The sequence below is a fragment of the Ranitomeya variabilis genome, chromosome 1 (genome assembly GCF_051348905.1).
Source record: "Ranitomeya variabilis isolate aRanVar5 chromosome 1, aRanVar5.hap1, whole genome shotgun sequence".
Lineage (NCBI taxonomy): Eukaryota > Metazoa > Chordata > Amphibia > Anura > Dendrobatidae > Ranitomeya > Ranitomeya variabilis.
Window position 1 is genome coordinate 647,194,054 of NC_135232.1, and position 15,156 is coordinate 647,209,209.

A 15,156-nucleotide genomic window follows, 5' to 3' on the forward strand; every position below is an offset into this window, starting at 1 on the left:
GGGAATTACCACACATACAAACCAAGCAACAGTTAACTCCTCCAGAACTTCTTCTCATATGAACTCCTCTCCTCCTAAGCCATGCAGCATATGCTAGCTCTGACATGGATCTGCATCAGAACCCAGATTATAAAGGGAATGGGAGTGGCTAACCGAGCTCAGCTGAGAGCTCAGGGTTTTCCAACATGGCTGATTAACCACTGTTCTGCCAAAAGAAATAAACACATTTAAAATGAAGGAGAAGTGCTTCTTCTCAGCGCAGGAGTAGGATCAATCAGACGCCATGGTCTTCTGGCTCCTCTCTGTTGTGGATACGCCATGATAGTGACACTGGTCAGATTACAAAAACCTATTGATACAGTCATATGCAGATTACATGTATTTTTTTTGCATGTTTCCTCATCTTCATTTTTTACCTGTTGATTTTTTAAGTCTATGCGATAAATCCGCACAGAAAACTCAGGATACTCCCATCCACTTTCAGGAACCGTAAGACGCTGTGGTTTTTGCACAGCGAAAATACAAAAACTCACCCAAACTAATTTGGGGAACTTAACTTAAGTGGACTAAAAAATAAGTAAGAAGGCGTAAAAAAAAATTACAAATGAAAAAAAATGTATCTAAAGATAGATAAAAAAATACCGAATTTGGTTTGTGCGCTACAAAATGGTACCAATAGAAACTACAGCTGAACACGCAAAAACCAAGCTCTAAGTCAACTCCATCAATGGAAATATAAACCATAAAAAATAAAACCCCAAAAACAATGGTGGAATATTTTTTTTTTACCATTTTATGCCACCATTTTATTTTCCTGTCTTCCGGTACATTATATAATAAAGTGAATGGTGACATCCAAGACTAAAGCTCATTCCGCAAAAAAAATAAAAAGCCGTCGTCTGTCCGTTTGTCTGTGTCACTCGTTTATGGATCTTGGAGGAAAAGGCGTTAACAAAACTCGAAAGCGCTAACGTGAAAACAATTGCCCGATCCTGAAGGGGTTAAGGATTAATTTTAAGCCGGACTTATCTGCGGGAAATATTAAGCACCAAATTGTGCTTATTTTTTTTTTTTGCTACATTTTTGCTTCATGGAGAAAAAACTAAACTTAAGAAAAATGGAGGGTTAATAACCATGTACTTTTCCCCTGTGACCTGCTGACAGTTTCTAGAATTGTTAATTTCCTCTCATGAACCAGAAACATCTCCCTGGAAAATGATGTTGTATGCTGTAATAAATTGTACATAGTAAATAAAGTTTTGCTTTAAAAAAAAAAAAAAAGCCATGAGAGTCAGCAGGTTTGAAGACACAGGGAGAGGGGCGTGAACAATAGGTTGAAGAGTAGGCCAATCAGAATCGGAAACGGAATTGATGGACGGCGGTGCCAGCCAATGAGATGACTGAGCGCCTCGTAGCCTGAGCGCTTCCTTCCCTGCTGTGGGGGTGCCGGGCGGATGGGTGCGGGCAGCAGCAGATAGCGGGCGCTGGGGGAGAGGAGAGATGCTGCGGGTCAGCCTCTTGGTGCCGACTCTGGGAGTAAAGTGAAGTGCTGCGCTGGGCTGTTTACGTGGGAGTGGACTGGGCTGCCTTTCTTTACGGCAAGTTGTGCTCTCTTCTTTAGGCCGTGTGTGTCCTGCGGTGCGGGGCTACCCATGCTGGACTCGCTGCTGTGCACCTTCCTCCCACCCTGGGGCTGTTCCATACTGCAGCAGTTGCCATTTGCATGGGACTGCAGGACCCTGTGGCCACCGCTCGTGTCTGTCTGCTGCAAGAAATGAAAACTGCTGCTGTTGCAAAGTGCTGAATTGTAAGGAACTTTTGCTCAGGAGGAGCAGCCCTGGTTGGCAGCTGGTTGGCACCAGTAGTACATGTGCCAGGCTCGCCCTCAGTCTATGACGTGCAGTGCATGGGCACCAGGCTCCATACACCCAGCTTCACCTATGGATCGCTTCAATGGAGCCCCTCAGATCTCTGCTCTCCCTGCCTGGCACCAGTAAAGCCGCCTTCCCAGCGACCAGAGGACCCCCCAATGCATCAGTGCTGCCAGCGCCATTGGTTACTGACGATGAAGAAGAGCAGGATGATCGAGAGAGTACTCCCACTAGACAGGAGTTTCTGGAGGAGTACGATGGGGGTGGTAGTAGTGCCGGGGGGCAGCCGGCTGATTCTCTTACTAACCCCTTGTATTGGACTGCAGTGTTTGACTACGAGGCCTCCGCAGAGGATGAGTTGACCCTTCGTCTTGGGGACTTGGTCCAAGTGCTCTCCAAGGACTCGCGGGTGTCCGGTGATGAGGGGTGGTGGACCGGAAAGATCCAGGATCGGGTGGGCATCTTCCCTAGCAATTATGTGACCAGGACGCAGAGCTTCTCCAGTAAACTACAAGGCAAGCGAGTGGAGGAGCTGCCCTGCTGCCCGGCGTCTGCCCTACAGTGTAAGGATGTTGGGTTTTCTTGCCATGTAGAGTCCAATCAGTAGGAATGCCCTCTTTGCTGATGTGATATATGTACCAGATATGATAATATGAGCCGGGGCCAATTGGGACACACAGCTCAAGGAGTCCATGTGCCCCTTTTTTTGTTTTTCTTATGAACAGGGGCATTTTGCGGTCTGCATATGCCATTGGCAAGCACCCTGGTACAAAGTGCTGTGCCCCTTCTTGTTAGCCTGCCCTCATAAAGTGATAGTATATCAGTATGGTGTGCTCTCACTTTATCATTGGCAACATCTGATGATTGGTACCTCTGCTGATCTTCTCCCCCCCCCCAGTATTGGAAGCTGCGCTGCTTACATTGTTTTACCTTGCACAGTGGCGCCTGTGCCACCCACCACGCAGGGCACTGACCTGGAGACCCCCTGTGCAAGGGTAATTTTGCAAAGGAATGTTAACTGCGCATTACTTATTCATGGTCAGTACTGCAATGCCTGGCCATGGGTTTCCTGACACAATCTGACATCCTCTTGTGCCTGTGGTACTGTTCATTTGTGTCAGCAGCCCCACGGCCAAGTCAGTTTTTGTGGACCCAGTACAGAACATGAAAAATTGACGACTAATGGTGCTTTCAGATTGCATGTAGTTACACATGGGTTCCGTCAGGGCTTGTGTTAGAAACCCCAACACCCTCCCCCCGCAAACGGGATTTGGACGTTGCTCAGATGGGGCCATAGACCATAATGGTACCAGAAGAGCGAACGCGCTCTGCTATGCATCGTTTTCAGGTTTCCACTATGTTGGCTGGCACCATTATAGTATGTTGGTGAATACGTCCAAATCCCGTTTTCTGAGGGTAATTTGAACGCAAGCACCGACAGGACCCGCGAACTAAACACAATGTGAAAGCGCCCTAAGGCTATGTTCAAACAGTGTGTTTGCTGCATTTTTTTTCTGCAGCCAAAACCTGGTGTCTTGACCAGTAAAAATACAAAGCAAAAAAATGCTGTTTAAAAATGCCTGTTTTTCAGTGTTTAGGCTGCATGTTTTTGTTTTTTTTGCAGCGTTTTTAGGTGCGGATTACATGTGTTTTGTCAACAGTACATGTTTAAAGGGAACCTGTCACCCCCAAAATCGAAGGTGAGCTAAGCCCACCGTCATCAGGGGCTTATCTACAGCATTCTGTAATGCATTCTGTAATACTGTAGATAAGCCCCCGATGTATCCTGAAAGATGAGAAAAAGAGGTTATATTATACTCACCCAGGGGCGGTCCCGCTGCGGTCTGGTCCGATTGGCATCACGGTCCGGGGCCTCCCATCTTATGATGACGTCCTCTTCTTGTCTTCCTGCCGCGGCTCCTGCGCAGGCGTACTTTGTCTGCCCTGTTGAGGGCAGAGCAAAGTACTGCAGTGTGCAGGCGCCAGAAAGGTCAGAGAGGCCCAGCACCTGCGCACTGCAGTACTTTGCTCTGCAGTACTTTGCCGCAGCCTGAAGACAAGAAGAGGATGTCATCGTAAGAAGATGGGAGGCGCCGGACCGCAACACCCATCTGAACAGAACCGGGACCGCCCCTGGGTGAGTATAATCTAACCTCTTTTTCTCATCTTTCAGGATACATTGGGGGCTTATCTACAGCATTACAGAATGCTGTAGATAAGCCCCTGATGCCGGTGGGCTTAGCTCACCTTCGGTTTTGGTGGTGGTGACAGGTTCCCTTTAATAACGGTAGTTTTAGTCGCCAAAAAAAGCCATTGCATTTTTGCAATGTTTTTTCTCTCATTGCTTTTTGTGAGTGAAATATCGCTGAGTTTGATAGCTAAAATATATATTTATACAGTTTTTTTTTTTTTTTTTTTTTTTTTTAAATTCTGTAATTCTCAAATTCAGTCAGGGAAAAGTGTGCTTCAGTGTGCGCACATGAGATTTCTGAAATCTTATAGCTTTTGCTGCTGCTGTAAAACACCGTTTTTAATTTGTGCAAACACATGCAACAAAAACACCCGACTGCATGTGAACATAGCCCAAGGTCTCATTCAGACATTAGGTTTTTTTTTTTCCTTTTCATGTGAGACAAACCGTGTGATTTTCGTCCTTGTGTTCAGTTTGCTTTTTTCGCTGATGAAGGAAAAAAAAATCCACTTACGGTATCTGTCAGTGAAAATCAGAAAGCAAATGGATGGCATCTGAGTGCTGTTCATTATTTATTTATTTATTTTATTTTTATTGTTTTGTCTTCTAAATGGGCCACAAAAGAATTGTGGACGTGTGAACCGCCCCATAGATATGTGAAAAACTGATATCTGGATGAGCCCTAAATGCAGTAAGTCAGTGCTGCATCCCAGTAACTTTCAGCATTTGGTTGTGGTCTGGACCTTCACAGATCATAAAGTGATGCTATAGCATAGTGATATATCCTCACTTTGAGATAAGAAACTCCATCATGGCTAATAAAGCCAGACTTAAGGTACCTTCATACTAAGCGACTTTGCAGCGAGAACGACGATGATCCGTGACGTTGCAGCGTCCTGGATAGTGATCTCGTGTTTGACACGCAGCAGCGATCTGGATCCCGCTGTGATATCGCTGGTCGGAGCTAGAAGTCCAGAACTTTATTTTGTCGCTGACAGGGTGGATTGATTTAAATCACGCCGATTTAAATCATGATTTTAATCATGATTTAAATCAAAAGGTTTTTTTTAATATAAATCACGATTAAAATGAGAAGTGAGAGCAGTGCGCATGTGCGCCCATAGTTACACGGACGAAACTAGGGGCAACGATCTAACGCCAGGGTGAGGGGGGGACCCCAAAGTAAGTAAAAATCTTTTTTGTTTTACTATATGGCAATAGGTAGGTGTTTAAAAGCAGCATGTCTTAATTGTATAAACTATTAATAGCCTCCACATTTTGTTCATACTGCCCCTTTAATTCCACACTTCTAGCTTGGTTTCACTTTTGGTTTAGTTTCTTTTTCCATTCAGTTGACATGCCCAAACTTGTTGGATAGTCAGCATCCTACAGAAACCTCTGGAAGAGCATGGCATTGTGAATGTTACACATATACAGCCTTTATTCTACTGAGTTAAACAACTCAGCTTTATCTCATGATGGAAGAACCTTTGGATGGTAAAATATTTTACTCAAAAAGCAGTTTATTGAAAAAAATCCGATTTAAATCAAAAAAATCCGATTTTTTTTGATTTTTTTAAAAAAACATTGATTTTTATCCACCCTGGTCGCTGATCACCCGCTGTCATCGCTGGATCGGTGTGTGTGACGCCGATCCAGCGATGTGTTCACTTGTAACCAGGGTAAATATCGGGTTACTAAGCACAGGGCCGCGCTTAGTAACCCGATATTTACCCTGGTTACCATTTTAAAAGTAAAAAAAAAACACTACATACTCACATTCTGATGTCTGTCACGTCCCCCGCCGGCGGCTTCCCTGCACTGAATGTGTCAGCGCCGGCCGGCCGTAAAGCAGAGCACAGCGGTGACGTCACCGCTGCTGCCGGCGCTGACACATTCACTCAGTGCAGGAAGCTCTCGGCAGCAGCGCGTAACCCTGTGGACGCCGGGGGACGTGACAGACATCAGAAGGTCAGTATGTAGTGGTTTTTTTTACTTTTACAATGGTAACCAGGGTAAATATCGGGTTACTAAGCGCGGCCCTGCACTTAGTAACCCCATGTTTACCCTGGTTACCCGTGTGCTGCAGGGGGACTTCGGCATCGTTGAAGACAGTTTCAACGATGCCGAAGTCGTTCCCCTGGTCGCTGGAGAGAGCTGTCTGTGTGACAGCTCCCCAGCGACCTAAACAGCGACGCTGCAGCAATCGGCTCGTTGTCTATATCGCTGCAGTGTCGCTGAGTGTGACGGTACCTTAAGGGCTAATGAGAACAACTGTAATGTTTTGGTGTCCATATTTTGGCTCCTATTCCTGCTTCACCTCTGGTTATAATGACCTGGACTTACAGCCTCATAGACATATGTGATGCTGGGACTAGAGGTTATGAACTGTTTGGGATGGGAATTGTTTCTTTAAAGGAAGAGTCAGACTAGGATGCACAGACTGGCTGGCAGCCCACCCGAGCATGGCAGGACAACTTGTATTTCTATGCAGGTATCGCGCTCGGGTCTGGAGAACAGCTGGCCAGTCCGTGCATAGCGTTTCGATCCTCGTCTGACTCTTCCCGATTATGAACACTAATATGTCTCCATATTAGTCAGGTTAGATGTAATGCTACGTTTACATGAGATGCTTGTAACTGCACTGGTTATTAGCACCATTACCATTAGTTCATTACAGGTAAAATATTTAAACGTTTCACCTGAAAAATAAACCCAAAAAACCACTGCAACAATAACCAAATCACAATTTCTGTGAAAGCGTACAAGTGTTTAATTTTTATCTTTTTAATTTGAGTGTTGTGAACGTGCAGTCACAATGTTAGGTCATTTGGAGGTTGTAGTGGGAGCCTGCGCTATAGTGCTGAGCAATGAGATCTAAGGCCGGATTCTCACATCTGACTGTCGCATGCTTCATAAAGACTACGATGTTCCCATCCTGCTCAAATGTATTCTAGGGCCTTGTGTTGTCACGGGCCCTACAGGGACAGCAAAAAAAGCAAACCACAGCTTACTGTAGTCTGGTCTGATTTATAGATGAGAGTAATGGCTTGCTCCTGTACTTGTCCATCATCGTTGCACTTTATTTTTTTGTTTTTCTTTGAAACAAGCCAATCTTGTTGTACTCTCCTTCCCCAGGTCTTCTGGTGATGCTACCGGTATGTGGCTACAGCAATGACGTCACATAGATAAAACTGCACCAATCTGTGATCTCTGTGGCTCTGAGCCGGGCTGATATGTGTACACTGTAATTCCCGCTCCATAACTGACTGTCCACGCCGCTGCCAACATCGCATACCAGGAGCAGCGGCAGACACTCAAGACCCAGGGAAGGTCAATACAGAGTATTTTGTTGTGTTGTTTTTTTTTCATAAGCAAAATGCAACACAATACAAATATATATTTGAAAAATAACTAGTGATGATCGATCGTGCTGGGAGAAGGCATTATCTTCCTGCGGCTGCTCTACAGTAACGTGCAGGGATTGTCTGTTAGGTCATCCCTGCATGTGTTGCAGCAGTTTAACAGCCGCGAGACATGCAGCCGCAGGGACTCGTATTCGAGAACGCCGAAGGCACTCCATTAGCACACGAGGATGTGCAGATAACGCCTTCTCCCAGCACGGTTGACCATCGCTAGTAACAACCACATAAATTGATGTGCTGAAATTGACTGCCATGGCCTGGACCAGGGTCTTCTCATTAGGCCGTTTCCTGTGCTCCTTCAATTTCTTTTTCCTTCCTACTTTCAGATGTGGCACACCAGTCAGTCCTTTCTCACACTTGCATATTTTGGTCAGGTTTTAGCTTCAAAAACACTGAAGTTGTGCAAATCTTTTAATAATTTTTGTTCCACACATGGTTTTGTCTTACAATTCAATAATACAACATACCGACTAGAACACCACCATGTGAAAGTATCTGCGTGGCGCTTGCATATTTTTGCTGTAAATTAGTTAACATTTTAGCAGATTCTGACTTTAGTTTTTGGAGCTTTGGCCACTTTAGAGTGAATGATTGCCATAAAGCATTACATATCGCCTGCAGGAAAAATTGTTGCTGTAGCTTTCTGTTCAATACACCTGATCACTAGTGATGAGCGAGCCAATCGGCGCCTCTGCACCTTCGCACAGACACTGCAGCTGTGCTCACATTGTTACTGGCTCCTGTCTGCAGTTCAGTACTGAGTGGCAGCTGTAGAGAGAAGCTGGCAATGGCACCCTGAACGCTGCTGTAGTTTGTCCACAGGCTCAGAGCTCAGCGTGCATATTCAGGTGGTGTAAGGGTGCACTGATCTCTTGGCCACGCCAAGGGTGCACCAAAAAAACCCTCGTTTACGATATATATATATATATATATATATATATATATATATATATATATATATATATATATATATATATATATATATATATATATATATATATATATATATATATATATATATATTTGCCTAAGAGGTACTTCCGTCTTTCTTTCTGCAACTTCCGTCACGGAAATCCCGCGCTGCTGATTGGTCTCGCCAGCTGCCTGTCCTGGCTGCCGCGACTAATCAGCGACGGGCACAGTCCAGCCGAGAATTAGTCCCTCCCTACTCCCGTCCAGTCAGTGCCCGGCGCCCACTCCATACTCCCGTCCAGTCAGCGCTCACACAGGGTTAATGACAGCATTAACGGACCGCGTTATGCCGCGGTGTAACGCACTCCGTTAACGCTGCTATTAACCCTGTGTGACCAACTTTATGCAGCATCAATAGTAAAAAGATCTAATGTTAAAAATAATTAAAAAAAACAAACAAAAAGCCTGCTATTCTCACCTTCCGTCGTCCGCCGATGCGCGCGTGGCTGCCGCCAGCTTCCGTTCCCAGAGATGCATTGCGAAATTACCCAGAAGACTTAGCGGTCTCCGAGACCGCTACGTCATCTGGGTAATTTCGCAATGCATCCTGGGAACGGAAGCTGGCGGCAGCCACGCGTGCATCGACAGAGCTTTGCTGGACGACGGAGGGTGAGAATAGAACTATTTATTTTATTTTTTTAAAACAGGGATATGGTGCCCACACTGCTAAATACTACGTGGGCTGTGTTATAGACTGCGTGGGCTGCGTTATATACTACATGGCTGCTATATACTGCGTGGGCAGTGTTGTATACTATGTGGGCTGTGTTATATACTGCGTGGGCTGTGTTATATACTACATGGCTGCTATATACTGCGTAGGCTGCTATATACTACGTGGGCTTTTATATACTGCGTGGGCTGCGTTATATACTACATGGCTGTTGTATACTGCGTGGGCTGTGTTGTATACTGCGTGGGCTGTGTTGTATACTGCGTGGGCTGTGTTGTATACTGCGTGGGCTGTGTTGTATACTGCGTGGGCTGTGTTGTATACTGCGTGGCTGCTATATATATATACATACATATTCTAGAATACCCGATGCGTTAGAATAGGGCCACCATCATATATAGCACTGCCCACGCAGTATCCCTGTTAAAAAAAAGAATTTAAATAAAAAATGGTTATATACTCACCTTCCGGCGGCCTCCGGATCCAGCCCAGGCCTTTAGCGATGCTCGTCGCGACGCTCTGTTCCCAGTAATGCATTGGGACCATTCCCGGTAACTACCCCTTGAAGCTCATCAAGAGAATGCCAAGAGTGTGCAAAGCAGTCATCAAAGCAAAAGGTGGCTACTTTGAAGAAACTAGAAAATATAAGACATAATTTCAGTTGTTTCACACTTTTGTTAAGTATATAATTCCACATGTGTTAATTCATAGTTTTGATGCCTTCAGTGTGAATTTACAATTTTCATAGTCATGAAAATACAGAAAAATCTTTAAATGAGAAGGTGTCTAAATTTTTGGTCTGTAGTGTGTGTGTGTGTGTGTGTGTGTGTGTGTATAACTTCAACTGCATCTATATTTTGTTTAAAATTCATTGTGGTAATGTCTATAACCAAAATTAGAAAAATGTTGTCTTTGTCCAAATATACAGTGGGGCAAAAAAGTATTTAGTCATTCAGCAATAGTGCAAGTTCCACCACTTAAAAAGATGAGAGGCGTCTGTAATTCACATCATAGGTAGACCTCAACTATGGGAGACAAACTGAGAAACAAAAATCCAGAAAATCACATTGTCTGTTTTTTTATCATTTTATTTGCATATTATGGTGGAAAATAAGTATTTGGTCAGAAACAAACAATCAAGATTTCTGGCTCTCACAGACCTGTAACTTCTTCTTTAAGAGTCTCCTCTTTCCTCCACTCATTACCTGTAGTAATGGCACCTGTTTAAACTTGTTATCAGTATAAAAAGACACCTGTGCACACCCTCAAACAGTCTGACTCCAAACTCCACTATGGTGAAGACCAAAGAGCTGTCAAAGGACACCAGAAACAAAATTGTAGCCCTGCACCAGGCTGGGAAGACTGAATCTGCAATAGCCAACCAGCTTGGAGTGAAGAAATCAACAGTGGGAGCAATAATTAGAAAATGGAAGACATTCAAGACCACTAATAATCTCCCTCGATCTGGGGCTCCACGCAAAATCCCACCCCGTGGGGTCAGAATGATCACAAGAACGGTGAGCAAAAATCCCAGAACCACGCGGGGGGACCTAGTGAATGAACTGCAGAGAGCTGGGACCAATGTAACAAGGCCTACCATAAGTAACACACTACGCCACCATGGACTCAGATCCTGCAGTGCCAGACGTGTCCCACTGCTTAAGCCAGTACATGTCCGGGCCCGTCTGAAGTTTGCTAGAGAGCATTTGGATGATCCAGAGGAGTTTTGGGAGAATGTCCTATGGTCTGATGAAACCAAACTGGAACTGTTTGGTAGAAACACAACTTGTCGTGTTTGGAGGAAAAAGAATACTGAGTTGCATCCATCAAACACCATACCTACTGTAAAGCATGGTGGTGGAAACATCATGCTTTGGGGCTGTTTCTCTGCAAAGGGGCCAGGACGACTGATCCGGGTACATGAAAGAATGAATGGGGCCATGTATCGTGAGATTTTGAGTGCAAACCTCCTTCCATCAGCAAGGGCATTGAAGATGAAACGTGGCTGGGTCTTTCAACATGACAATGATCCAAAGCACACCGCCAGGGCAACGAAGGAGTGGCTTCGTAAGAAGCATTTCAAGGTCCTGGAGTGGCCTAGCCAGTCTCCAGATCTCAACCCTATAGAAAACCTTTGGAGGGAGTTGAAAGTCCGTGTTGCCAAGCGAAAAGCCAAAAACATCACTGCTCTAGAGGAGATCTGCATGGAGGAATGGGCCAACATACCAAAAACAGTGTGTGGCAACCTTGTGAAGACTTACAGAAAACGTTTGACCTCTGTCATTGCCAACAAAGGATGTATTACAAAGTATTGAGATGAAATTTTGTTTCTGACCAAATACTTATTTTCCACCATAATATGCAAATAAAATGATAAAAAAAACAGACAATGTGATTTTCTGGATTTTTTTTTTCTCAGTTTGTCTCCCATAGTTGAGGTCTACCTATAATGTAAATTACAGACGCCTCTCATCTTTTTAAGTGGTGGAACTTGCACTATTGCTGACTGACTAAATACTTTTTTGCCCCACTGTATATGGACCTAGCTATGTATATGTGTGTATGTATATGTACGTGTGTGTATATATATACACACACACACACACACACACACACACACACACACACACACACACACACACACACACACACACACACACACACACACAATTTCTATCTGTTTTCTTTGTGGTTTTTGTGTGCAGAATACATTTTTATTAACACATTCTGTTTTGCGAACAACAGTTATTAAGTACAGCTAGCGTGTGTGTATATGGATAGAGATATATCTCTATCTCGGCACACTTGTTACAAGTGAAAAAACTGCTATTTAATGGCCCAAAACGGTGACGCTTCGGCTCAAGATTGTGACCCAAAATGGCGACATTTTGGGCTACAATCTGGAGCCGAAGCGTCACCATTTTGGGCCATTAAATAGCGTTTTTTTCACCTGTAACAAGTGTGCCGAGATCTATCAAGTCATTACCTTAGAGGCACGGTACCCATGTATGCCTCTGCCTGTTGGACTCTCCATGTGCGGTAGGATGTATGTCCGCAATGACAGGGTCCTCTACCCTCTGTACCAGTCTGTCATTGTAAATTTGTGTACTGCTAACGATATCTACAACCCTGTATGTAACCCCTTTTCTCATGTACAGCACCATGGAATTAATGGTGCTATATAAATAAATAAATAATAATAATATTCAGTCCATGTTCATAAGAAATCCCACAACAGCCTCTAATAATAAATGATAAATGCACAATAAGCCCCAGCAATGCTTTTTGTATTTCGGTGAAATGTTTTTCTAGAGGTGATTAATCTCTGACATGGTGACACAATGATTGCACACCCTGCAATGATTTTCTTTTTACTTGATTTGGCCTCCTATTGTAAATGTCTTCCACACCTTGTAGTTGGAGCAGGAGGAAACCTCCTCCCTTCTCATGGTATGGGGACCTAGCTTTTAGTGTGTGCATTGTTTCCTGTTCATACTGAGCCTGTGACCTTACTGAACGCAGAGATCGCAGAGGAATCCCTCATTACAGAGTACGTTCATTGTATGGACAAATGTATAGTTTGTGGTGGAAGAACATTAATAATAATAATTTATTATTATTTATATAACACCATTGATTCCATTGTGCTGTAATAATTATAGGGGATAGCTCAGGAGACTCTTTGCGTGGAACAAGACAACTACAGGACACAGTTTTATAAGTGGTAAAGTCTATATTATCACACGGTGATTCAAACAGGTGCAGAGAGAAACTCAAGTCCACAACACTTGGTGTAAATATTAAACGCAGCTTAGCAGTCTATAGGAAACTTCAGAGGAAAATGCAATCACGCAGAAAGTCTATGAAGCACAGTTATTCTTGAGGATACTTGACACGAATAAAGTCCTTGGTAGTCCAAACACAGATAGATATGCTTATAAGGCAGTTCAAGCAATGTCTTATCTCAACCAGGAAGGTCTGTGTGATAATCTCAGGTTTAAGCAGAGCAGAAACAGCTTACATGTCCAGCAAATGCAGATGGGAGTAAACACGAGCAGCAGATGAAGGAGGATTACTGGAACTGGTGTATGCAGCAGGAACTCAGAGCAGAGTAGCAGGATCACCACACAGGTTCACAGGAGCAGGTATATATTTCCAGGTAGTCACCAGAGGTCAGGAGCTGCATGCAAGGCAGAATACTCTAGCACAGACTGAAGGTTGGGGTGGAGTTTTATAGCAGGAAGACACAGTGCACATGAGACCAAAGACGCCATCTTGGAAAAGGGCAGTAATGCACAAAAGGTAATAAAAATGTTCAGAGTCCTGACAGGTGCTGTACATGAGAAGGGGGTTACATACAAATTACAGATATCACTTACAGTAAGCAAACTAACAATGACAGACTGATACAGAGGGAAGAGGACCCTGCCCTTGCGGGCTTACATTCTACAGGATGATGGGGAAGGAGACAATAGGTTGAGGGTTGCAGGAGCTCCGGTGTTGGTGAGGCAGTAGCTTCGGTAGTGGTGAGGAGGCAGCGGGGTCAGTGCAGGCTGTAGGCTTTCCTGAAGAGGTGGGTTTTCAGGTTCCATCTGAAGGATCCGAATGTGGTTGATATTCGGACGTGTGGAGGCAAAGAATTCCAGAGGATGGGGGATATTATAGAGAAGTCTTGGAGGCGGTTGAGTGAGGAGCGAATAAGTGGAGGAGAGAAGGGGGTCTTGGGAGGATCGGAGATTACGTGAGGGAAGATATCGGCAGATACGGTGCCACACAAAAGGTTGATACATAAAATGGGGATAGGGGAAAATATGTGTAAGTGGGTTACGAGCTGGCTCAGGGATAGGAAACAAAGGGTGGTTATTAATGGAGCACACTCGGACTGGGTCACGTTAGCAGTGGGGTACCACAGGGGTCAGTATTGGGCCCTCTTCTTTATAACATATTTATTTAATGACCTAGTAGTGGGCATACAGAGCAGAATTTCAATATTTGCAGATGACACTAAACTCTGCAGGGTAATCAATACAGAGGAGGATAATTTTATATTGCAGGATGATTTATGTAAACTAGAAGCTTGGGCTGATAAATGGCAAATGAGCTTTAATGGGGATAAATGTAAGGTCATGCACTTGGGTAGAAGTAATAAGATGTATAACTATGTGCTTAATTCTAAAACTCTGGGCAAAACCGTCAATGAAAAAGACCTGGAAGTATGGGTGGATGACAAGCTCATATTCAGTGGCCAGTGTCAGGCAGCTGCTACAAAGGCAAATAAAATAATGGGATGAATCAAAAGAGGCATAGATGCTCATGAGGAGAACATAATTTTACCTCTATACAAGTCACTAGTTCGACCACACTTAGAATACTGTGTACAGTTCTGGTCTCCGGTGTATAAGAAAGACATAGCTGAACTAGAGCGGGTGCAGAGAAGAGCGACCAGGGTTATTAGAGGACTGGGGGGTCTGCAATACCAAGATAGGTTATTACACTTGGGGCTATTTGGTTTGGAAAACGAAGGTTAAGGGGTGATCTTATGTTAATGTATAAATATATGAGGGGACAGTACAGAGACCTTTCTGCTGATCTTTTTAATCATAGACCTGAGACAGGGACAAGGGGGCATCCTCTACGTCTGGAGGAAAGAAGGTTTAAGCATAATAACAGACGCGGATTCTTTACTGTAAGAGCAGTGAGACTATGGAACTCTCTGCCGTATGATGTTGTAATGAGTGAATCATTACTTAAATTTAAGAGGGGACTGGATGCCTTTCTTGAAGAGTATAATGTTACAAGTTATATATACTAGATTCCTTGATAAGGCGTTGATCCAGGGAACTAGTCTGATTGCCGTATGTGGAGTCGGGAAGGAATTTTTTCCCCAATGTGGAGCTTACTCTTTGCCACATGGTTTTTTTTTGTGCCTTCCTCTGGATCAACATGTTAGGGCATGTTAAGTTAGGCTATGGGTTGAACTAGATGGACTTAAGTCTTCCTTCAACCTTAATAACTATGTTACTA

The 15,156-nt window shown here is 44.0% G+C and overlaps 1 protein-coding gene across 1 annotated transcript in view; it reads left to right on the forward strand.

Moving 5' to 3' along the window:
* Positions 1-1,398: 1,398 nt before the first annotated feature.
* The window catches only part of MAP3K9 (mitogen-activated protein kinase kinase kinase 9), an 88,090-nt gene continuing 74,332 nt past the window's right edge, over positions 1,399-15,156 (forward strand). Inside the window, exon 1 of the mRNA XM_077262228.1 lies at positions 1,399-2,434. Within this exon, the coding sequence (XP_077118343.1) occupies positions 1,954-2,434 (481 nt within the window). The 5' untranslated portion in view covers positions 1,399-1,953. The remainder of the gene's footprint in view (positions 2,435-15,156) is intronic.